This window comes from Echiichthys vipera (assembly GCF_963691815.1).
Source record: "Echiichthys vipera genome assembly, chromosome: 9".
NCBI lineage: Eukaryota > Metazoa > Chordata > Actinopteri > Perciformes > Trachinidae > Echiichthys > Echiichthys vipera.
Window position 1 is genome coordinate 17,894,695 of NC_139834.1, and position 24,132 is coordinate 17,918,826.

The 24,132-nt window shown below is 41.3% G+C and overlaps 3 protein-coding genes across 7 annotated transcripts in view; 1 reads left to right on the plus strand and 2 right to left on the minus strand.

Moving 5' to 3' along the window:
* Positions 1 to 310: 310 nt before the first annotated feature.
* LOC310951242 (structural maintenance of chromosomes protein 1A) lies at positions 311 to 11,660 on the minus strand. The gene is made up of 26 exons (XM_083919374.1): positions 11,294 to 11,660; positions 10,216 to 10,404; positions 9,672 to 9,784; positions 9,126 to 9,329; positions 8,687 to 8,925; positions 8,350 to 8,608; positions 8,062 to 8,202; positions 7,881 to 7,963; positions 7,674 to 7,773; positions 6,513 to 6,620; positions 6,184 to 6,369; positions 5,611 to 5,790; positions 5,300 to 5,446; positions 4,339 to 4,476; positions 4,128 to 4,244; positions 3,929 to 4,035; positions 3,685 to 3,826; positions 3,442 to 3,587; positions 3,172 to 3,325; positions 2,972 to 3,079; positions 2,329 to 2,485; positions 2,044 to 2,198; positions 1,736 to 1,887; positions 1,584 to 1,653; positions 1,386 to 1,496; positions 311 to 894 (listed from the first exon to the last, which is right to left on the minus strand). Exons 1-26 carry the CDS (start codon positions 11,400 to 11,402, stop codon positions 814 to 816), a joined length of 3,696 nt encoding a protein of 1,231 aa, XP_083775500.1. The 5' UTR covers positions 11,403 to 11,660; the 3' UTR covers positions 311 to 813.
* Positions 11,661 to 12,303: 643 nt separating this feature from the next.
* Positions 12,304 to 15,204, plus strand: ribc1 (RIB43A domain with coiled-coils 1; the record flags this gene model as incomplete). The annotated part of the gene is made up of 7 exons (XM_083920751.1): positions 12,304 to 12,496; positions 12,641 to 12,858; positions 12,963 to 13,077; positions 13,372 to 13,490; positions 14,127 to 14,363; positions 14,817 to 14,983; positions 15,123 to 15,204. The coding sequence occupies 7 exons, from the start codon at positions 12,304 to 12,306 to the stop codon at positions 15,202 to 15,204; spliced, it is 1,131 nt and encodes a 376-aa protein (XP_083776877.1).
* Positions 15,205 to 16,749: 1,545 nt separating this feature from the next.
* Positions 16,750 to 24,132, minus strand: part of l1cama (L1 cell adhesion molecule, paralog a) — a 40,021-nt gene continuing 32,638 nt past the window's right edge. For 3 of the 5 annotated variants that reach the window (XM_083920893.1, XM_083920891.1, XM_083920895.1), the window contains 11 exons: positions 23,890 to 24,115; positions 23,648 to 23,763; positions 23,054 to 23,270; positions 22,561 to 22,683; positions 22,141 to 22,317; positions 21,911 to 22,024; positions 21,290 to 21,439; positions 20,749 to 20,880; positions 19,834 to 19,906; positions 19,678 to 19,689; positions 16,750 to 18,264 (listed from right to left, as the gene is read on the minus strand). In XM_083920893.1, the coding sequence (XP_083777019.1) occupies positions 18,003 to 18,264; positions 19,678 to 19,689; positions 19,834 to 19,906; positions 20,749 to 20,880; positions 21,290 to 21,439; positions 21,911 to 22,024; positions 22,141 to 22,317; positions 22,561 to 22,683; positions 23,054 to 23,270; positions 23,648 to 23,763; positions 23,890 to 24,115 (1,602 nt within the window). In that variant the 3' untranslated portion in view covers positions 16,750 to 18,002. The remainder of the gene's footprint in view (positions 18,265 to 19,677; positions 19,690 to 19,833; positions 19,907 to 20,748; positions 20,881 to 21,289; positions 21,440 to 21,910; positions 22,025 to 22,140; positions 22,318 to 22,560; positions 22,684 to 23,053; positions 23,271 to 23,647; positions 23,764 to 23,889; positions 24,116 to 24,132) is intronic. The other 2 variants (XM_083920894.1, XM_083920892.1) reach the window with 1 other exon arrangement.

A 24,132-nucleotide genomic window follows, 5' to 3' on the forward strand; every position in this document is an offset into this window, starting at 1 on the left:
TAATTCAAATTTTATTTATTGAGGCAAAGCAATCAAGAAAACAAACCTGTCAGGATCGTCTCACATTTTGACATTTTCTTAAAGCTGATTCAGAATATCACTCAAGAAATATAAAGAGACTGCCGTTATTCATACGTATAACCTCAGCACACATTTCCTTTGACATAATTACCTGATGATCTCATAACACTGCCAGTTGCAGCTCAATAGGGGTTTTCTTTAGCTATCACACACAGGAATGTATCCACCATACTGTAACAACAGTTTCCCCGATTAAGCTCTTTTTGTTTTGTTTTGTTTTGTTTTTAAAAAAAAAAGGTAGCACATGAAAATGAAAAGACATCTTTTAGCACACACGACAGATGACAGGCAAAGGCTATAAAGCACACCATTGAAAAGAGGGCCGTAAACGGTATAAAAGCTCAGAGAACAAAAACTTTACCAGGTGATACAAATTCTACAGTCTGTTAAAAAGGTTTGATTCCATCATCTTTACTTGATTCTAATTATATTTCATGGATTAGTATCATCATTCTTGTATGGCCAAACCGATAAAAGGGTGGGATCTTATAAATGTACATACATCCTGGTTGTTGCAGTCTATAAAGAACAACCCCCCCTCAACTAAAAACAAAACCTCACTAATTGACTACTCTAAAATATCCAAAAAATACATAAACATAAAAAAACAATAGGAAATAACATGAGGGACCTAATGAATACATGATCTGTGACTACAGAATACATTAGCAATCCAGAGAGTAGCAAATGAACGTCCAACTTGCCAAAATGCCTGTGCTGGGGGTGCTCGTTCTATTCATTTGGATTTGGGTTGGCATCAGGATACTGGGAGAGGTCAAACGTAAGCACTTTGCTGATGACACAATCTCCTTGCTGTGAGTGGATGGGAAAGAAAGACAGTTAATAATCATGTGTACAGCAGATGTGTTCATTGTGTTATTTATTCCACAACAGATCAGGCTCTTATTATTATTCTGTGAGTCTCACAGAACAGAAACTTTTTCCAAATTCCATACTGTTTCAGAGTCAAATTTTCCAGACTTCTTGGAGGATTTTTCGGTCAATATTAAACATCTGAATACCAATTGTTAAATGTTTATGTCCAAAAAATGGTATTAAACTCCTAATTTTAACACGTATGTTACATTTTGACAATGTATGCAATTATGTTGCCAAGTAATTACAAGACATTTTAACATATGTATTGTACGATAAAAGCCAAAAATAAGGCAAAAAAAATGTTGAAAAAACATATCTCCAAAAAATGCTAAAATAAGTCATAGGATAGCCTATCTAAAACAGTAATGGCTTCATTTCTTGGGGAAAAAAGCAATGTTGACAATATTCAATATTGAGCAACACACCTCTGGATAAACACCGATGAGTGAGTCTGCCTTTGTGTAGAATTCCTCCTTCAGAGAAATGACGATGGCCTGGAAGTTCTGTACCGACTGGTCTTTGATATAATTGGCCACCTTGGGTACAGAGGGAAAGTATGAGTTATGCTTTGTTTTCAATGTGATAAGCAGCATTAATTTAAAAAAAAGAAAATGTTTACAGACCTTGCCAATGTTAGTGTTGTCCAGAGCTGCATCAATCTCATCCAGGACAAAGAAGGGGGCAGGTTTGTAGCTAGAGACGAGCAAGAGAGAGGTTGTTAATGATATTCCACCAGTGCAGACATTATCATCAGCTTTCTCAAACTTTGTTTCACCTGTGGATGGCAAAGAGCAGAGCTAGGGCAGCAACAGTCTTCTCTCCTCCAGACAGGTTGTCCATGGGTCTGAATCTCTTTCCTGGAGCCACACAGTTATAGTTGATGCCATCCAGGTAGGGCTCCTCTGGGTTTTCTGGGCCCAGGAAAGCCTACAGAAGAGGGGCACTCATTGTAAAAGGTTTCTGCTTAACAATACATAATTTACCAAATTAAAAGCTTGAGTACATGTACTGTGACTGTTACATGTTTTACTGCCATGCCAAGCATTGAATTTATGGAGGCCAATAATAACAATTGAGGCATACCTGGGCACTGCTGTTTCGTGAAAGGGCCTTGTAGATCTCATCGATGTTTGTGGCCACGGACTCAAAGCAGTTATTGAAACGATCAAACCTTTCCTTCTTGATCTGCTCGAAGGCTTGCTTGGCCTTCTTGGCTCTCTTTCGAGCAGCTTCGAACTCTGAGAGAAAGACAGACCCAAAACTATGACATCACATAGGGATAACAGTATTAAGAGCTCCAGAAATGTACCGTTAACCTGCATCACTTTCTCTCTCTCATTTAATTCCAGCATTATCCTCCCATCTTACCGTCACTGGTCTCTTGGAACTTGTCCCTGACACTCTCAAGCTTCTCCATGGCCTTCATGTTGGGTGCGCTGATCCTCTGAAGGATACTCTGCTGCTCGTTCAGACGCTGCTGCAGCGTGTTCGTCTCCGCCTTGATCTCTTCCTCTGACAGTGTATCCTGTAAGACGTCAAAGGATTAAATAGGAGTACCTACCTACATCTTTGCTAAAAATGGCTCTTTCTCCTCTTTTGTATATCATTAAGAACTTTGTAACTATGTAGAGAACATTAAAGATGTTCTGACTGATCTGATATCAGTGTGTTACCACTTTTATTTAACAGCTGTATACAACTAAGCCTGTATGGTCGGATATGATTACCATCATTGTTGTATAGACTGGCTCATGTTAAAAGTTTTTTATAAAATATGAACAAATACATATGGAGAATGAATGCAATAGAGTTCATCAGTCAGAGCAGAGAAGGAACATAAATAAACTGCTTTACATGGACTACCATACTCATTGGTACAGATAACAGCATTTTAGCAGTATTTGAGGCAAATGGATATCGAAAAAGTCACCTAGAAAACTAAGTAACACGAATCCAGGGAGCTGACGCCACTGTTTACATGTAAGGCATTGGTGTTTTGTGGACTAGCTACCTTAAGGTCTTCAGACAGGATGCCGTAGTCGATCTCTATAAGAGCCTCTTTAGCAAGAACACTGCTGGATGTCCTCTGGCTGCTGGACTCCTCATTCTGGGAGCTTCCCTGGAGTCGGAAAAACCAAAGTAGGATGTCATTTTCTGTTTCACTCCCAGTGGTATAAACATTAGCTCCGGTATAAGTTTGTTTGTGTGTACCTCTCCCTGGCTGATATCATCCATTGTCCCAGAATGAAGAGGTAACCTGATGTCCTGCATTTTGCAGGCTTGCAGCAAGTTGTGACGGTCGCTGCGCTTCTGCTCCAGTTTGGTCTCAATGGCTGTGACCTCCTTCTGGAGCTGAGTCAACTCCCTGGAAGATACACACATCATTTGTAGCATGACTCAAAGGGTCATATATATATATTATGTATTTATATTAAATTAATTTAAAAATATGAATGTTTATGTGCGCTTGCAGCCACTGACTTGTTTGCGCCACCCAGTTTTTTACGGATCTCCTCCATGTCATGGTTCTTATCATTGACTTCAGATTTCTTGGTGAGGTGCTGGTTCTTCAGGTCCTGAAGTTGGGCCATTGTCTCATCAATGATCTTCATGTGTCTGTGCTCCTCCTGCAGGAAAACGACAAAAAGACACACAAATGAGAATTAACTTGATGACAAAATATATTATTAAAAAAAGTTTCCATCGTTCATGTCATGTTTTGACCTTTTTTAGTCGCTCTATTTCTGCCTCGTCCTTCTTGACCGTCTGCTCCCACATCATGACTTTCTCCTGGTCTTCCTTCAGCTGATTCTTCTCATAGTCTACCTGGATTCCCAGGCGGGTTTTCTGGGTCTCAAACTCGAGACTGAAGCAAAATGTTGCGTGTCAGGTTAGACAACATAGGAAACCTGCAACAGGTTAACTAACAATGTGGAAAGAATTGACACTGATTCATTACTAAACCCACCGCTTCTTTGCAATCTCATTCTGCCTCTTCACCTTCTCCTCCTCAAACTCTCTGATGTTCCTGACTCCAATCTCCTTACAGAATTCAATAAACACCTCATCCTCCACCTGGAAAACAAAAACATGCATACTGATATTACTGCAAGGCTACATATTCATAGGCGGGCTTCTAAGTGGACCTTGCTTTGCGTCTGTCTCACCAGGTTCATGCGGTCTCGCAGGTCTGTGATCTCCCTCTCACGGGACTGGATGATCCTCTTGATGTCGTTGATGCGAGGGCCAAAGTTTGCCAATTCACTCTCTAACTTAGACTTCTCCTGCATGACATGAATAAAACATGTTTTGATGCAATAATCACAGTAGCAATAACTAACAGAAAGAGGAAGATACTGAGGTTTAACCTGGCTGTACCTGCATGTTGAGGGAGAGGTGACGGGTTTTCGTCTGTTCCAGATCACTCTGGGAGTACTTGAGTCTCATCTGCAGACCGTGGGCCTGAGACTGCACCTGACGTAGCTCTGCCTCCTTTCTCTTGGCTTTCATTTGCTCCTACAAAGAAAAATATTACTTGTAAAGTGTTGTGAATTTACTCAGTCTATCGCACGGTGCAGAATTGTATTACAGACGATACACAGGCGGTACACGACACACTTGCTTGAAATGATCAGTTGTCTGCTGCAGCAGTAAACAGCAGCTCTGCTTTATTTATAGAATGTTATTAATATTTATACTTAATAACGTATTATTACACCCACCCCCAACCCATCCGCTGTTAATCCGAATGTTATTTTTTATGAAGCCACACACCCACGCAACAGATTAACAGCAAATTAACCGCTGTGCCCATAACTGCAATCCGTAGATGTTCCATGAGCTAGGTCTAGACTAGGAAAAACTGCTTATGATTTTAGTGCACATACAAACAAAATACAGCATTTCATTCAAATCAATTCACCTATACCATTATAAATTTGATCGTAAACCTCCAACCCCCCTTGTTTTACATAACTGTATTTTATTCCCCATTTTATTGTTTTTTGATTATAAAAATATGCAAATGTATATTTTTATAATGGTACTCCCTCTTCTCTATATCCATTTGTTGCTATTTTCTTTTTCTTTGTAATTGACTCAATAACGTTGTAAATGACGGTCGCTCTTCAATGATCTCTCCAGTATAAATAAAGGTTAATTTAATCAAAGGTTCATTTAATTCAATCAAATTGTAGTCAGTGACTATACGTACATACAAAAACAATTCACATTTATCTGGAGGGTGTCAACTGCATTCCAACAAACATTTTGATTAAAAAGCTTTTCCAGATATCCTGATAACTAACTGACAGAGATGACCAATAATAATCAAAGTTACCTTGAGCTCTTCAGTGAGTTTTTCTTTCTTCTCCTTGAGTTTGTCCACTGCCTTCTCATCCCAGCGTCTGGCTTTGGCCTTCAGGTCGCTGGCTCCTCCAGAGATGACTCCAGACTTCTGGAACAGAGTACCGTCCAGGGCTACCGTCTGGACACAGGGAGACAAGGAGAGGTTGGGTGGAGGAATGGACAAAATTCATATTGACCAAATCATCAGGCGAGCATGCTAGCTTTCCAATAATTCCATCGTCGTGACACAAAAAAAAGTTGATAATCTATGTCTCTGTAAGTGACCTGAATTGAATCAAATACCTTGTGTCTGTACGGCCCTCCGAAAGCGATCCTTCGTGCATCCTCTACGTTCTCACAGACCAGGGCATTGCCACATGCATACTGGAGAGCTTTCTTGATGTGAGGAGGCTCATAACGAATCACATCAATCACCAGTTTGGCTCCTCGCAGTTCTCTCAGTTTCTCATCTGTTGGTTTCACCTTTGAAAAGACGAGGGGCAAAGCACATTTAAAAGTTGGAATTTTGTGGGAAATAAATAACCTAAAAGAGCTGGCTGTAAAAGAAAACTGAGCTTATAAACTATACATCCAAATTAATGGTATTCAATTGGTAGCTTTGAAATGAACAATACAAATTAGGTGGATGTTGTGTGTCAGAGAGATAAAAAAAAATGCTTTAAGGCAAATTCAATGTTATTGTTTTTTTTCTCATTTGACAAGAGTAGTTCCACTGGGATTAGACCTTTAACCTCCACTTTCTTAAATTTGTTGAAATTGAATGTTTTCATTCAAGATTGCCACTTTGGTACCGTATTCTCAAACCACCCCAAAGACTCTTGAGTAGAGCCATCATCTGTGTTATCGAGCGCTCACTTCGAGATAGTCGAGTGGAAGGAAGGTCTCAGGCTCTCCTCTCTGCTCCTTGATGTATTGAATACAATCTCTGCCAGTCTTCTCTGAGTCAACAATGATGGCATCCATGTTCTTGCCCAACACTTTGGTCACAGCAATCTGATACTTCTTCTGTGTGGGCTGGCACAGGTCGATTAGACGACCATACTGCAAAAAGAGAAGAGTAGCCTATTTTTACTAATCTGAGTTTATTTAACACTTTCATTATATTTAGTCGGGAAGCAAAACTGATGTAATCTTGCAAGTAATAAAATGATTGATTGTGCTGAATGCTGTCACAGTTGCCTTACCACAGAGCCAGGGTAGAGTCTTTTGATACTCTCCATGATCTCAGCCTTGCGCTGCTGGCGACTGTTCTCCTGCCTGTCGATTCTGGCATCTCCCAGCTGCTCCATTACCTACAGCAAAAGTTAAAAAAAAAAATGGGATTCATTAGAGACAATTTCACAGCTGACATTTTTACTTGTCAAATACAGGTATAACTAATAACATTATCAACAGGAATGTCAGCATGTCAGTGACAGGCCCCGCGACACACCTAGCAATTATTTATTTTATTGGTGACATTTGTGCTTTTCCCTGGTATGGGGAAATATGCAGTGAGGAACATCTATTGAATAATATGGAGAAATGTAGTTTTCTCCTGCTCACTGCCAGGGCACAGGTTAGCTTGAAGTCTTGTTTAAGGACGCTGTTGCTGTAACAAGGTAAGACATGCAATCATGAGCTTACGGTCTTCTAGATAATGGTCCCTAAATGGGCATTTGGACACCATCAGACAGTCTAAACAAAAATGCAAGTCCTCCCGTTCATTTTAAAAGAGGGCAATGTGTTAAGGCTGCGGCCTATGAGGCTGTAGGGGAGTGGTGATTTAAAAAAGCAGCGGCCTGTGGCAAAAAGATGCGAGGGATTCAACTTAACGCCACGCTGGCCAATCATGTAAGTGGCAATCAGACTTTGTCGGTCCGTTTTGAGGTGGTGTGAGAATCCTGTACAGTCAGTAAACATCCCTGCCTCTATTGCTGCCACAAGAACATATTTTTTTTAAACTACAAGGGTAAAAATCTTAACAAATGCACCTAACTGCCCGGGATTTGTGTAAGATTGTTTCAGCTGATTGTCCAACAAGCTCCAGCACAGTCACTCTGTCTCTTTTCTTTCTCCATGAAATTAAGCTGCCTTTAAGTGCGGTTGGAAATGTCAAGATCATGAAAAGATCTGACGGACAACAATAATTTTGAAACATAAAGTCTACTTGTGTTACATTAGGGGGTTGAAGAACACAACAGGATGTCACACAACGGGTACTACCACTGCACGACCCTGCGGCAAATAGCTGGAGCTGCAGGAGGCAATGTGAACTACAAATAACAACACCCTAACATTATCGCAGCTAAGATGACACCATTTGAAATCATTCCCCTTTCTTTGCCTGTGTGTGTATTAAGCACCTGGTTAAGCTCCGTGTTGATCTCATCGATTCTCCTCTTGGCCATCTCCACCTCCTCAGTCAGCTCCTCCTCCATGCGCTTCTGCTCATCCAGTGACTGCCTGAGAGTTGACAAAAGAGTGAATGAAGGAGTATAATGGCAAAACCTAGGAAATGAGTAAGGGCACCTAGCAATGTTCAAACACTACGAAAAATGAGAGCAGCATACCTGCTGGTGGTAATGTAATCCTCTAATTTCTCAATACGTTTCTGGTTTTCCTCAATTTCACGGATCTTCTGTTTAATTTTAGCCTGGAGAGAAAGAACAAAATATATGGTTATGTGCATTCAAATCAGTTAAAACCGATTTAGTCTGGCACACGCAAAGCTGCCATCCTCATGCTATTTACCTCTGTCTCCACTTTCTTCCTCTCCTCCAAGTCAAGGCGGTCCTGGTCAGCCTTCTGGTCACGGTTGAACTTCTCCAGCTCCTGTGCCAAGGTGGCAGCACGTTTACTGGCCTCCTCCTTCAGACGATGGTACTGCTTGACCTGGGGGGGATTGATTTGATATTATTATATTATAACAATTATTTAACACCAAAAACTCATATTAGCATATTTTATTTTTGTATAAAGCAGAAAAAAGTTGAATGAATCAAGGGGCCCTTATATGTGTACAACACTAACATATCAGACCTGATTTTCCTCCAGGGTGAGGTCCTGGCCCTGGCTCTGCGCCTCCTCCTCCATGCGCTCCTCAAACTCTTGCTTGGCCAGCTCCACCGCCTTCATCTCTTTATCAAGCTCATCCATGTCCCCCTTGCGTTTCTTGTACATTTTCTGGGCATTTTGCAAAGACTTGCGCGCTGCCTCAAGCTTCTTGATCTTGTGTGAGGTGTTTTCTTTAGCCTTGATGTACTGTGGCCTCTTCTGGTTCAACTCGGAGTCTTTCTCTCTGCAGGCAGAGTCAAGTGATTAACATAACTGTAGGTTTTAAATGGCATTAGTCATACAGTGGGTCATTGTTACATACTTGATTTCTTTCTCGATGGTCTGCTGCTCCCTCATCAGCCTGCCCAGCTCCTTCTTCTTGTCCTTCAGCTCTTCCTCTACATGGTCCATCTTCTTACGGTCCTTATCGATCTCCTTGTTTCGCTGGCCCAGCTCTTTGTTCAGCTTCTCAATCTCAGTCTCATTGTGGTAGAGCTTGAAGAGCTGCAACTGAACACTAGCCCTGGCCACTTCGTCTTTCAGACGCTGGTAACGTTCAGCCTGGTAGAATAATGGGAGAAGATACAGACAGACTGTGTGATGCGATACATAACATGTGTTTTAAATCTAATTTTCAAGTAAAATGGCTAAAATATGCAGCGATAATTTTGGGTTAACCTCTTAACGCTGTAAACTTGAAGTATTTTAATTTCCAATACAAGCAGGACACTTGTTGTAATGATGTAATTTAAGTAACTTACCTCCTCTTTCTCTTGCTTGGCTTCTTTGCGCTCAGCAGCAATGTTCTTCTTACGATGGTAATTGAACTGCGTGTCCTCCTCTGCTTTCACCATTTCCTTCTTTCTGCGGTCATACTCCTGGGCCAGCTCTCCAGAACGGGAGATTTCCTCAAACAGCGCTGTTCGCTCCTTGGGGTTCTTCATGGCAATAGATTCCACAGCTCCCTGGAGGGAAAATTAACAGGGAACTACGTTTAACAATACTGCCAACCACTAAGGCACATGCATGGCTACACAGCACACCGCAACAAGCACTGGCAATTTATAAAACAAAGCTACCAGCTACAAGGGATATTCATCATGAGAAATACTTTTCCTCATCAACAATCCATTAATATTTGTGCAATCTTCATCTTATACATGCAATATGCTACTTCAAATAAGTCTCAACACTACTGAGATTACTGTGAAGCAATTGTCCAATAGCAAACATGGACTTGGAAGCGACGTGAAACCATGTTTGTGACTAAAAGTATTTTACAAAAGATTTTAGGATTTCAGTCTTACCTGGAAAACCAGAAAGTTCCTGGCCTTGATCAGAATACCAAGTTTTTCCAGCTCTTCGCTGTAGTCAGGCAGGCCCACCACCTTGTTGTTGATGCGGTATTCAGAGGAGGACCCTGATGTACGTGAAAGATGCACATGAAAAGAGATATAACATCTAATACATTAGCTTATAAGCGCATTCAAAATGGCGCCAATGGTCTATTATTAAACCTGTCCAATGAAAGACAATCGTTTGATAATAAACACATGTATTTTTTGCAGTGTGTAATATGTTGCCTAACTAGCTTAGAAAATGTATTGACAAAAGTAAAGTTCTGCAATGCCAAGTGTGACGTCTCTGTGTGAATGGTTTGAAACAGTACTGGCAGTAGCATTCTTCTGGTTGTGCAACTGTACTCGGACATATGAGCTCATAGAAGCACTGATGCAACAGTACACATTTTTTTATGATGCAAAGCAAAGAGCAATGTTTTCATTCCAAACATATAAGCATTAATGAAACTGAAGCATACACTTCAACATAATTGTCAATGGCGGTTCATACCAATGATGACCCTTGTGAAGGAGCGTTCCTCTCCGTTATCCTCCTGGTACACCATGCTAACAAAGGCTCTGTTGGCAGCTGGCTTCCCTACGGGTGCTCCATGGATTAGATCCTTCAGAGTCTTCACACGCAGGTTGCTGGTCTTCTCTGCCAATACGAAGCTGATTGCATCCATAAGGTTGGACTTTCCTACAACAACAGCATTCAGACTATTAGCAACCTATAAAAATCTAATATGGAAACACAATATATACAAATATGAGTTAGGGGTTAATTAGGTAGACTTGTACAATATAAGTTTATCATCATGACCATTATAATGTGCATTTTTTCAGTTCAGTTCTTCTTTGTTCAGCTTACTCTCTATGTTTACATTTATTGTATGGCTTTTAGAATCGATTTTTAAGATTTTATTGATTACTTAGAAAGCCCCAAGAGATCTAGTTGTTATTTAAATCTCCTTTAAAACCCCGCTTTTTTCAAAATTGCCTTTCTGTGATTTTATTGGTTTCATATGACATTTCATCCTGTTTTATTCAGTCTTATTTCTGTTTTTATTTCATTTTACTCTGTTTTTAATGTTTCAGTGTTTGCAAAGCCCTTTATAACTTTGTTTTGAAAGGTGCTTTATAAATTAAGAGTGTTATTACTATTATTATTATTTTAAGAAGAAGATCCAAGATTGTGTCCTATCGCTGTCATACTAGATACAACCTCTGTGTGTTCAAAAATAAACTATACTAAACTATTGTAGGAGAAAACGTGATAATAATAAAAGCTTACAATGAAAAAAAAAAACAAGGTTTTATCATGTAACTTACACACCAAATTGGTATTCAGACATACAAAATTTGAGTTGACAGTCACATCATAACACAAAAAAGCCTTAAAGCAAAGTGCAGAACGGAAACGTTTGGTAGTCAAACTGCTATCCCCGCTAGTCACACAGTCTACGCATAAACCAGAAGTTGTGATCTCTAACGTTAAGACAGCGGGGACTGTACGCGTACTGCAGTGTTTACCGTTAGCCAATGCTAGCACCCATTTGCATTAACCGCAAGTTAACATCATAACATACCAGATCCATTGGGTCCGATGATTGCTGTGAACTTGTGAAAAGGTCCAATGATCTGTCTTCCTTTGTACGACTTGAAGTTTTCTATCTCTATCAGTTTCAAATAACCCATCTTGGTTATATTGGTGTCGCTTGTTCGGGGAAAAAAAATCTGCAGTGAATATTAGCTAGCTAATGCTAACGACCACTGTTTACCGAACAAGCTATGTCAAAGACGACGTATGCACGCAAATGGATGAACCTCTACGTTCAGTCTTATGCCAGCCTATGCACATCTCCCATTATGAAGTGCATATTTAGTTTAACAATATAAATAGCTTCATGATCGCAATCAAACAGACGCGGTGCAGTTGTGACAACAATGCGCCATTTTACAATCCAACAGGAAGACCCCTCGAGCGCGCGAGACACGAAACCTCGCAGTTTATCGCGAGACCACAAATGCTGCTTGGACCAGTCTATGCATGGAGCTCAGGGATGTGCCCGTGAATCTACACCACTTACGTTGAAATAGTTAGACAGAAAACATACATAATACATTCATTTCAGAGAGCGTTAATGTTTTTGCACAATTGCACCACTTAGTTTGATAATTTATGTAAAATAAAATACAAAGTCTACAGCTGCAGCCTGCACATTGAGATGACCATGAGTTACCATGGTTACCAAGGGGATTCCAAACACAACAGGACCAGACCAAGGAGACGGCTTTATTCAGTGAGGTAGTTCCTGCGACTTAACTTAAGTACAAAAATTAATTGAAATGATTCGGTCACATCTGTACCATCACAGGTAAGTGCAGCTTTAGATCTGTCTGTCTTTTAAAACAATACAAAATTGGAGAAACCTTCATCCACAGTCAATAAAACCTCTACAACATGTTTGGTGTGATGTTGTCAGGTTATGATAGGATGAAATCTGGCTGAAGATAAATGCATCAATTCATCAGCTACAATAATCCAGCGTTGTAATGCTATGGCTCTTCCCTCCAGGCTCATTTGAAACTAAGAAAAATGTACAAAGTGGATTTGCCTGTAGACCAGCCCAAGGCTGTGGAGAGGCGAAGGTCTGCTGAAACAACACGCAAGGCCCGAATCTTCAACACCCGGCTCCGTGTGATGGGCCTCGACCTTGACGCACTCAACCAACAGGTCCAGGAGAAAAAACATAAGCAAAACATGGAGATACAGCGGAACAAAGCTTTTGGTAAATTATGGGCATAATAAGAGCCAGGGAGAGGCCAGAACTAAACCATTATTCAACTATTAATACTAAGTCCCCAGTAAGAATATTGCCTTAGGCCATGACCTTGCATTAATCACAGGTGTCTTTAATTTCATTGCATTGCAGATAAGCTGAGAGAGTATCACGATGAAGCACTGCTGCAGCAAGACATTGATGAAAGAGAGAAGCAAGCAGCTTTGCACGCTGACCTGACCCAGTATTGGTCCACTCATCAGCGTGTAGAGGACTCACTCGATGCTGATCTCAAGTGTGGCCTGAAGGGGGCATTCAGGCTCACTATTCCAGATGGTGAGCTCGGGCCTGCCAGTATGAAAATCTTTCAGGTAGGTGCTTGGTGCGCATCAAAGGTCAGGGGAACAATATCCAGCAGTTTATAGAAATAATCATGTTGACCCTCTTAAGCACTGTGTTCTTGTTCCATATACAGGGAGAAGATATCGGAGAGGAGCAAAGGAGGAGAGAACAAATGAAAAAGGCAGACAGAGATCTGCGAGCACAGAGGGAAGACAATGAGAGAAGGCACGTGGGAGACAAGCACAGAGGTGAAAAGAGACAAACACAAGCGCCTACACACACCGTAATCACAGATAAGCTAACATGCTGTACATTATAGCCTCTGTAAATCACACACATGCTTCATGCTTTCCTGCACAAACAATCACACACTCCTACGCACAGCCCTTATTGCCAGGTGGCATTGATGGATGTCATCCCTGAGAGCCGCTACATGTGTGTAAGTGTGTTGTTGAAGAGCCATGTTCAATGTGTATTGGCTTAACGCAGGTGTGAAAAACACACAGTAGGAGATTTCCAACTTGTGTGTGTGTGTGTCACAGAGATGGTGGTGAGCAGAGAGGCAGTGCATCAAGACCTTAGGGGGGTTGAGCTACGTGCACTAGAGGAGGAGTGTAAGAAAGCTGCCCGCATCGCACTCGACAACTACAATCAAGCTCTGGTACAGTACACGCATGTCCAAACACAGATGAGCACGCACACACACACACACACACACACACGCATGCACACACACCACCTGCTGATTGTGGATGCTCAAAGCAAATTCCACCAGGATTTTGAGCCTTGATGTGGTGGGAATTTGAAATTAAAATTGCTAATTTAAAATGTTAAGTGATGCGTACACACACTTGCTGCAGGAAGGCGGCCATCGTATCAGTTGGTACCAAGTAACATGGATGGTTAAACTACTTTGATGTATGCATGGGCCCTGTCTGTTTTTAAACTCATTTAGCCCACCTCCCACCCCCTCTCCTCATTTGCTTGAACGCACTCGGCTGAATCCTCCATTGGGAGGCATCATTATATAGGCATCCTTCAGGTCGTGGTGATTTTCATGACAATTATGTGGTTTCTCTAATAACTACTCACATGCACAGTGCACAAGCAAATACAAGTGAGTGAGTGGATCTCTCAGGAGGACATTCACCATAAGGCTGACTCTCAACTCTATGTTAGAAGTAACCACATATTAGAGGTTGGGTTTTGTGAAGCTCCTGCTATGCTAACCACTGGTTCAATCAACTGTCCCAGGATCAGTGATATGGCCTTACTGTGATGTCCTGGTCCCCAACAGGCTTCAGAGCGGTCAGAGAAACTGAAGGAGCAGCACAGGAGAGAGGAAAGGGAGAATCTTGCGGAGATGCAGTACACTCTGACATCTGACATGATGACAGAGTGTTCAGAGGCAACGGACAGAGAGGCAGGAGGAGGAAGGCCACCCCGGGTGTTGATAGACAGGTGGAAGGGGATGAACCCTGAGCAGCTGAAAGCCATCCACAGGGAGAGAGAAGAACAGCGTCTTGAGAAACAGGTACGGGAATCAATGCAACTCAAATATACACAGGGCACTAGGAGCAATTAAGGATCAAGTCACATCTTGCTGTGCTCCAAGTCCCTCCTCAGTTCCATTAGTCTGCAAAAATCCTTGTGGTTCCCACCTGTTTACTTGTGACCCCCTTAATATTAAACAACAGATGCGTGACAAAATGTATCCTGTGTTTTAAAATGTTGTTTATTTATTCAGTGACCCTTTTTGCCTCGTAAGAATATGCGTATACTACTATTTAGAGGCCTGAAATTGTGAAATAAGTCTGAAAATCTCTCAGATTTATCCACCAGACTTTTTTGTCATGTCCTAACCTCCATGTTGTGAACCACTCCTTAATAAGAAAACATGAGAAGATAATTTTTTTTAACCAATTATCCCACATAACAGTTCCAAACAGATTTAGCATTTTAGACCTTTATTTTTTGCCATCTTTAGAGACGACATGAAGCTGAGAAGAATCAGGATGCAGCTTGGGAACTCCAGCTTCTGAAGCTGTCCAGGGAAGCAGTGGAGGAGGAGAAGAGAGCAGAAGAGCTGAGGAGACAGAAGAGGATTCAGACGGATCATTACAACATGCAGCTGGCCAGAGAGCAGCACGCATAGTGAGCACTTCATACACACAGACACACTCACACACACACACACACAATTCAAGCACGAGTCAGCAAATGTATTTTGGGTGTAAGTGATGACATATACAGTTACTCACTTTGTGTTTGTGTGTGTCTCTTTGTGCCCCAGTCAGGAGTACCTGAACAAGAAGCTGTACACCAACAAGCCCAGCAAGAAATACTTTAATCAATTCAACACCGGCTCCCGCTGACCACCGCACACCGTACACACGTTTGTTCCCCTGCGACAATGTGCTAATAAAATCTATTGATTGTTATACTCACACTGAAAGGAATCCTTATTCAATACTTGCTGCTTATTTATTTTGAAGATGCACAGGTGCATTGATTTTATACTGATGATGAAGAAAGGGACCCTTTTTTGTACAGTGTTCTACATATTTTATTTTCCAGTCATAAATCATAAACCCAGTAACAGTGGTAGATTCATAATGCAGTTACAGTTATATTGGCCCCATATGTGGTACAAGTCCACCCAAGTCCCGTCGTTAACCCATGATGCATATACATACCATCAGTCCCATTGTGCACCCCACACACCACAAAGAGGTGCACATACCCCCGGCCGTGACACACAGTCCCTACCCTTCCCCCCCCCCCCCCCCCACCCCCTCCCCTATCCACTCAGGCATTGTTTAGAATTTGTCTGAGCAAGCTTCTCTAAACAAACAAATTTTTTTTTTTTTTGTTGTTTTTATCTTTTAAATACTAAAAGAGGGGGAAAACAACAGCGGAAAAGCAAAGACCAGCTTTCCCCTCGACATATGAAAAGCAAAGAGTGAGTGGCAGTCGAGTGAGTATCTGTGTGTATACACTCATTCCTCATTCAAAGCTAACATTTGCCCCGAAACACTGACAAACACAGATGTTTAGCAGCAGATAGTCAAGTTAGAATATTGGCATATTTTGCGTCACTCCTGTATGAAAATAGATTTTTTTTAAAAGCTTTATTTGTCCTGAGTGTGTCTGTGTAACCAACAACAGGGAGCTTACACACACCTCCTTCAGTGTCACTAGCCTGTTTAGACATCCCATATTCTTTAACCTCAGGGACTGTCAGCAGGTGTTTGGCTAGTGTCAAGCTTTTATTTGAATAGGGAGAACTGAGGCAGCAATGTTGCATATAGATACCCCCTGTGGTATGCACAAACCGGCTCGCTGCATCCCCGCCTCTCATAACTGCAACAGACAAAAACTCCACAGATATTCACTGCGCTGCAATGCATTGCAAGATGGGCATGAACGCAATCTTAGCTTTTATTATAATGGAACTAATACTATCACTAAATGACACTAATGTACAATTTTTTGATTTTCAAATTTTGAAATATTTGCAAACACCTACAGCATGTTGATTTTTCCCCCTTTTTATTTCTTTTTTCTTCAGCTATATACTATTCTTTGCTAAAAAAAAAATTCAAAAAAAGTTAAAAAAAAACAGCCAAATCTCAATGCAATCATTTGTCAGAAATGGAAAGTTTGAATTTATAGCAATAGTACAAAGAAGAAAAATGACAACTTGCAACACTTTAAAATTAAGTCAAGTGGTTTCAAACCTGCACATTTTTCACATTTTTATATCAAAAATGGTTGGGTTCATCAAAACAATCTTTCAGGGTTTTATTTACAGTCTCATAACCACTCCAGTACCTTGTAGCTCAGATTTCCTTTAATCAGTAGCATGTAAATACAATGTCTGCCCAGCTCTGAAAAGAATACATTCTCTGTGTTTGATGTAAATACCAACTGCTTGCCTTTATTATACATCAACTGGCAATCATTACGCTTGTCTGCAATATCAACTTGCATTGATGAGGGTCAGAAAATAAAACATGAGAATGTTTGACTCCACTCTCTGATCTTTAAATATACATAAACACTGCTCCTCAAACAGTTTCTTATGAGTATGAGATGGACAGGTATGAAAAGATTGTTGATTAGAGACAACAATGTTTTAAATACAGTGTAGAAAGAGACAAAGACAGATACAGAAAGCTACACATAGGTCTCGACACAAAAAAGTACAATATTATTTCCAATAATGACATTACACTTCTGGTGGAAAGGCGAGAGAGTAATGACATCCACCTGGTGCACTATGCAGACCCAGCAGGCACAGGAACTTATAAGGAGCATGTACATATCTATAATACTGTATTATGGCTAAATAGATAGATGTAGATGCAGCTATATACACCAGATGCTACTCAGCATGTTCACAGCAAGTTCCCCTTATATGCATCCAATGTTATTTATGGTAAGAAACTTGGCTTCACTTAGTTTCAATGAATACATTTCGATCTGTGAAATATGTCAATAAAGAGAAGTTAATATAAATAGTGTATAAAACAATGTGATGATATAAATAAAGATGGCACATAACAAAAAGTGGACGTTTTGTATTCAAACACATATGTAAAAAATAAAATAAAAAAAATTACTGGCAAGTACAAACAGAGACATCAAATGGCATTAGACGTACAAATGTGTGAAATAATATAAGGCATGATAAATATCTAAGACTTTTTAATGCAGCATGTGCTGTCTGTTCCCCCACATTAGGCTCCACCACCATCCTCCTCTTTCACTGCACTACTCTGCGTCTCTATAGACCACACCTACAATCCCTTTTAATATTTCTACGTGTACAACATTCTGTCGAGTTGCCTGCGTAGAAAAAGAATGACAAGGAAGGGAGAGAAATAAATGTTAGTTGTTAAGATATGTTGTAAACTACACAGATTACAGTAGGGTGAGAGGGGGTCAAAAGACATCATCAGGTCAGTCAAACTTGTATCACATTGTCCACTACTTTGGACACTCCTTTGGTCAAAACAGTCCAGTCAATCGGGGCATCTGGATAGTCATTATATTGATTGTGTGTTAGTCGTTAAACTACAGATCAGCAAGTCAGTAGGGAACAGGAGCGTATGGGCACATACGTGTTGACATGTTTTGGTCTGATGGCCCGGAATGGATGTGTGGGGGGTTAATCGAGGATGGTGACTGAGTTGGGCATGCCATTGGTGACTGGGGAGACGGGGGCGGGGTTGAGCGGGGAGTTGTCTGGCAGGCCATGCAGCGCCTCTGGACCCTCGCTGGGCCGACTGAACTGGCTGACCAGAGACTCATCCATGTTGAGCTCAGTGGTTATGGCACTGCTGCCGTTGAAGTCCAGGTTGTCCTCGCTGCACAGCTTACTCTCCTCGCCCAGGGACGGCTGGCTGGCCGTGCGCTTCTCCTCGAGGTCACTACAATATGTGAGAACACGGAGGAGGTAAAAGCAAGACATGTTAATGTAAGGTGTGTAAAAAAAAGTGATTAATTATTATTCTGCAAACTTTTCCTCAAAAAACAGCCCACCATATATGATAACATGCAAGTGGAAAATACATGATATGAGCAGTTTATTGACTGTTTTGATTGTTGACTCATCTTTTATAGCGATTCTTACCTTTGCGTTATTTTTACACTTTTTTTGTAATCTTATAATGCTCCTAATACGCGTATGGCACACTAAAATGTAAAAGAAATCCACCGGGTGTTGAAACTCATCAATATTCTATTCTCATATATTTCTAATAAAAGTCTGACCAATGATTTTATTTGGTCCGAATAAAATGATTTGCTGAGCTTCCTGCCTGTCACCTGTTGCTCTGTTGCTCTGTTTTACTTGCGCTGCTCATGCTGAGCTCAAGTGCCATGGGAAATCCCAAGTTTTGGACCTCAAACTAGGCAAAGTGCAGTGGAATACCTGTTCCATTACAGTGCACTTTGCCTAGTTGGAGGTCCAAAAATTCGGACTTCCCATGGCAGAGGTTAGGCTGGGGGAAGAGAGTGGGACTTTGGAGGGAAGTGCGGAGAGCTCTAACTGAAAAATGCCAGAACAGTAAGAATACATTAAAAGGTGCAGTAGGTAACTTTTATAAAAAATAACTTTTTGTCATATTTGCTCAAACTGAAAAAAAAACTGGCCACCATGTTGAAAAGAGTCAAGTCAAAATCAAGCACTAGCCTGAGCAAAATATCTCATTTTACAGCTAAACAGTACACAAAAATATGTTCTGGAAAAGAAATAGGCAATACAGTCACAGAATCTTGATTTATATTTGATCAGAGCTGCCTGCTTTGACAGTTTGACTTCATGAGCAGTCATTAACACTGCGTTAGAGACTGCTCGTCTCTGATTGCTCGTTTTCCTTTGGGCACGGTGGAATCTTGCAGATGCCAATAGGAGCACCAGGAGGAGGTAGAGGATCAGATTTGTATCAGATCATGTACTACTGTCAGGATATAGGGACAGTCTGAGCAAACATGTCAAAAACATCTTTTTATATAAGTTACCTACCGAACCTTTTCTTGCTACTTGGTTCTTACATTATAGTATATTATGTATTTTAGGGTTTTGGACTGTTGGGCAGAAAAAAACAAGATCTTGAAGCTACCTTGGGCTCTAGGGTATTGAGATGGGCATTTTTTCCTGCTGTCTAATGTTTTACAGACCACATCAATTAATGGAGAAAATAATCAGCAGATAATTGATAAAGAAAATATTCATTAGTTGCAGCCCAAAAACATCATCACACGTCAGTAGGTATAAGTAAGGCATTGGCAGGGCATATTAAATAAGTGGGTTTGGGATAGCAAAACACATCACAGCATACCTTTCTAGAGATCTGCTTAGCAGGGGCAGGCATTAGGGAGAAGAGGGACAATAAAAGGGACACAAAGGGTTAGGAAAAGCAAACAGTGCTCAGGCAATCAGGGCTGCGTTAGGATATGTAGAAACTTAATGTAACACGTGCATTCAGATGACAAACCTGTACTCTCCAAAAGTCTCATCCTTCATAGGCCGCGCTTCTGAATCCATCGGGCCCTCTTCTTTATCTTTCACTGCGAAGGAGATTATTGTATTTTATTATCAGTAAGATCTCACTCATGATTCTAAGTCAGTTTCTCAGATATCGATAATGACATTCTGTCACACAACAAGATAACATCAAATGAGTGTGTCAGTGGGGCAAAAACAGATTTTGACTATCTGTAGGCAGAAATCTGTTTATTTATGTGGTGTACAGATAAAAGATACCTAAAAGATACCAATCTGAATATAACTGTACATTTTCCATTTTTTACTTAAATAAGTAATTGTTCAGAAGTAAGGTGCCAGTGGGTACAGTCAGATTTATTATTCAATTAGTCCTTGCTTCTAGCACAGACGATCAAGTCTACTTTGAAAGCTTTGTTCCTCCCTCATGTGGAAATGAATGGAAGACCGGGGCTTTTCTCTGATCAGTCAGACAGTGCCTGCAGGTTTTCGTTACATTTGTGGTTTGCGATTATTATTTCACAGTCCGTTTCAGGGAAGAGCCTCTTACTGTCACAGTTAGGAAGAGCAGGCTTAGAGATCTGTTTTCACTACGTATTTGATGTGAAGGCTGCAAGGGAGAAGGTTGGCCAAGTGAGAACTCGTAATTATTTGGATATGGAGAATCACATCTTCTTTCAGGTAAGAATAAACATGTCTACTGTAACTTCAAGGCTTCTGTCGGGGTGTCACCCACAAAGCTTGTGTAGACGCAGCGGTCGTCTAACTTTGTATGGTTCTTGAACAAAGGCTTTTAGAAGGAGGAACAAATGTAGTACAGATAAAGTTACTCATGGCCTCAACCATTCACAGGTCAACATCTCTACTGATGAATGCTCAACACTCTTTATGGTGGGTCTGCACTTGCCTGAGTACTTCCCCCCTTTACTCCTCTTGATAAAGCAGAGGATGAGCAGTATCAGCAGCAGCAGCACGATGGCGCTCACAACACCGATGAACCAGCCCTGGGTTGCAAAGCTTGGTTGCACCTCCGTCACTCCTTCAGAGGGGGGAACAAGAGGGTGGTAGATCGAGAGTATGATTTTTTTCTTTTTGTAACAGGATAAAAGTACAAAAGGAGTGGAAAGGATTAAAAAGATAAAGGAGGGAGAAGAATCTAGAGCGTAAGAGACAGAGCATTATGCATTCTGACAAGGAAACATTTCACCTGGGAACCAAACAATACAGCACAATATGCCAAACAAACAGAAGTAATGGATCATTTCATATGGCTAACCAAGCTCTCTTTTCACATGTCTTTGAAAGCACTTCACAGGCAGCGGGGAGAACCGCAAGACACTCTCTGTAGGATGAGGCTTTATATTTAGATGTGGGAAGCCCAGAGGACAGAGAGAGAGCAGAGAAGATGAAAGAAAAGAGGATGAATGAAAGCAGAACGCTCATAGTACCTGTTCCTTCTGTCTCAATGTCAGTCTCCCAGAAGGTGGAATTGCTGTATGTGAAGCGTAGACGATAATGAGAGCCAGGAGTCAGGCCCTGGATCTGATAGAAAGACTGAGAGGAGTTCACCTTCTCCGTTTTCTTCCATTTACTGCCACCTGCAGAGACATGACATGAACCTTGAATTTCCTTTTATCATTTAGGATTGTGAAACTATTCCCAAGATGGACTCATGGATTTATAGTTTTTTCTCAATGGCTTTGGCTCATTTTTGAAACGGTCTTAACATTCTTTAAATGGTTAATGCAAGTGTCACAACTGTTTCATGGCACAACTCTATTGCATGTTTGCAAAAATTTTTTAATATACCTATATTTACCCTCTCTCTGAAATGCTCCATTTTAGCACCTGTATCTTTAAGCCTCCCTCCTAAAAAAGCCCAGTCTGTTGTAATTATGACACTGTAGCTCCACTTTCTAGCTGAGTGTTTTAATACTTTCACAGTATTTATATGAAACATACCTACTTATAATTCAAAAAATGGAACATGGAAATACATATATTTTTACTATATGAGAGTTTTAAAATGTTGAATAATGTCTCTTGTGGACTTAGTCAAGATATTATACCATTTTTGTTGAGGTAGTGGACCTGGAAGCTAACATTCCTGTGTCTCTTCTTGGCCACCCAACTGATGTTAACAGAGTTTTCCCCAACAGACAGGTTGATGTCAGCAGGAGGCCCTGCAAGACATTCAGACAGAGAAATCAAATCCTTGATCTACTACAATGTGGTGTCAGATTGTGTCAGATTGTGTCAGATCTGTGAGGGTGAAGAAAGCAGTTAATCAGTTTTGTACCTCCATCCAGCGTGGTAGCACCCTCCCTCATGATGGGCTCTCCATCCCCTGCAGCAGTGCGCCCCCGCAGGAAGAAGCGATAGTGACTGTGGCGGTCCAGGACCCTCAGGGTGAGGTGGGTGACCGTGGGGTCGTCTATTGTCTCTACCTGCATAGGGCTGTCATCACTCTCAACAACTGACCACAACACAGCAGAAAAAACACTCAATCACATCGTGACCTTCAACACGTTGATATGAGCGATGACTGATGAGTATCATTAGGAGGCTATGCTTTGACATTTTTCTAGTGTTATTGATTTAGCTGGAAAATCAGTCTTTACTGATGTCTTTCTTTGACACAGCATAGAAGCACTTATTAAACAGGAGAATGTATGTGGCTGGTGTTGGTTATTTGGTGGAATAGGGGTGTAATGCTCACTCTGTTGGTACTGCAGTAGATATCCAATGAGGACTCCATTGGGCTGGCCAGGAGGGGTCCAGTGGAGGGTCATTTCTGTCTCTGATGGGCTGTCCAGTATCAGGGACATGGGAGGACCAGGAACTGGCATCAACAAAATAGAGGCCTTATTAAAATGCACTTGTCTTAAAAGAAAGTCTTACACTATTTTTGATTTACTGTCAACTATTGTCCCCCAACAACTACCTGCTCAATAATATCTATCCGTGCATCAATTTCCCCCTCCTTCTCTTCACTGCCCTCCACCCACTCACTCTCTGGATATCTGTGTCATTTCCTCTGTCGCTATCCGCTATCCACCCCTCCTTTCTTCCTGTCTTGTCCCATCTTTGTCTTTCCCTGTCTGTAATCAAACCTCTTCACCCACTTTATCTACCACTTTTCTCCATTTCAGCCTTGCCCCAAAACCTTCCCACCCCCACCCCCCGGCTTTTCCCCTCTTTCTCATTCTCACCTCCTTCGTGAGTATTGAAGGACAGCGTCTCAGACTGGGGGCCCTCTCCCTTGCTGTTGAATACAGTGACTGCAAGGGCGTAGCGGGAGTATGGTCTGAGATTACCGATCACCTTCTTCTCCTCACCGGGCCCAGTCTCCACCACCACGGTGCTCTCTGGCTCCCTGGACCTCCGGCCTCGGTGGTGGCCCCTGGAGCCTATTCTGGTCAAGTAGATCTGGAGCCACAAAAGCACAGGTGAGAAGACGAAACAGCAAATCATGAGTTAGTTTCTGAGTTACATCTGAAATTTTAAACATTTCATACACTTACATACACAATAATTAATAACATTTCAACATATTAAAGCTGTGTGTCTAGGATGTTGAATGGACGATGCATCAATGACCCCAAAGAAAGAAAGGGGTGATACATTTTAAAGTTGAGTTTATCTAAAATAAAATAAAAGGCTCTATTCGTCAATATTTTGAACTGAACTCTGAAGCCCTTCCCAAGCTAAGATCTGGCCGCTGCTTCAATCCCAAAATATGTTTTTTTCAGGAGGATAGGGGCTGAATATTAGGTCAAACAACAGGGGAGATACAGGATCAGTACCTTGTATCCCAGCAGGTGACCTCTGACCGTCTCTTTGTCTACTGCTGCCCAGTTCACTCTGATGGTAGTACTGTTCATTATCACAACACCCACATTCATCGGAGCCTCATATGGAACTGAGAGACAACGAAAGAAAGTTGGGTATTATGTAAAAAATAATAATACCAACGATAAATATTCCCAACAAAAGAAAAGCTTTAAAAATGAATTAAAGATTTAAAAAAATATTTATATATTTTTACCATCTTCTCCTGAGTAGCCAATGACAGGGTCTGGCTCAGGTCCCTCCCCTTCCTCATTGACAGCCTGAACTTTGATCTCGAAGGCAGAAAAGTCTCCAATGTCATTGATTGTGAACGGTGGCGTGGTGGTGTAGTTGGAGTGCCACTTTGGCCCGCTGCCCAACACTCGCCTCCACATCACCCGGTACTTAAAGTCAGGTCCATTGAAGTTCCGTTTGTCCATTTCCTGCAGTAATAGCAACA

What these genes read in the sequence shown, in the direction of transcription:
- LOC310951242 (XM_083919374.1), bottom strand. Translation starts at nt 11,402, where the DNA reads ATGGGTTATTTGAAACTGATAGAGATAGAAAACTTCAAGTCGTACAAA. An exon ending in GGAACTTTCTGGTTTTCCAG is followed by an intron (nt 9,330 to 9,671) that starts GTAAGACTGAAA and finishes TTTTCCCTCCAG; the next exon opens with GGAGCTGTGGAATCTATTGC. An exon ending in TGCGAGACCGCATGAACCTG is followed by an intron (nt 4,036 to 4,127) that starts GTGAGACAGACG and finishes TTTGTTTTCCAG; the next exon opens with GTGGAGGATGAGGTGTTTAT.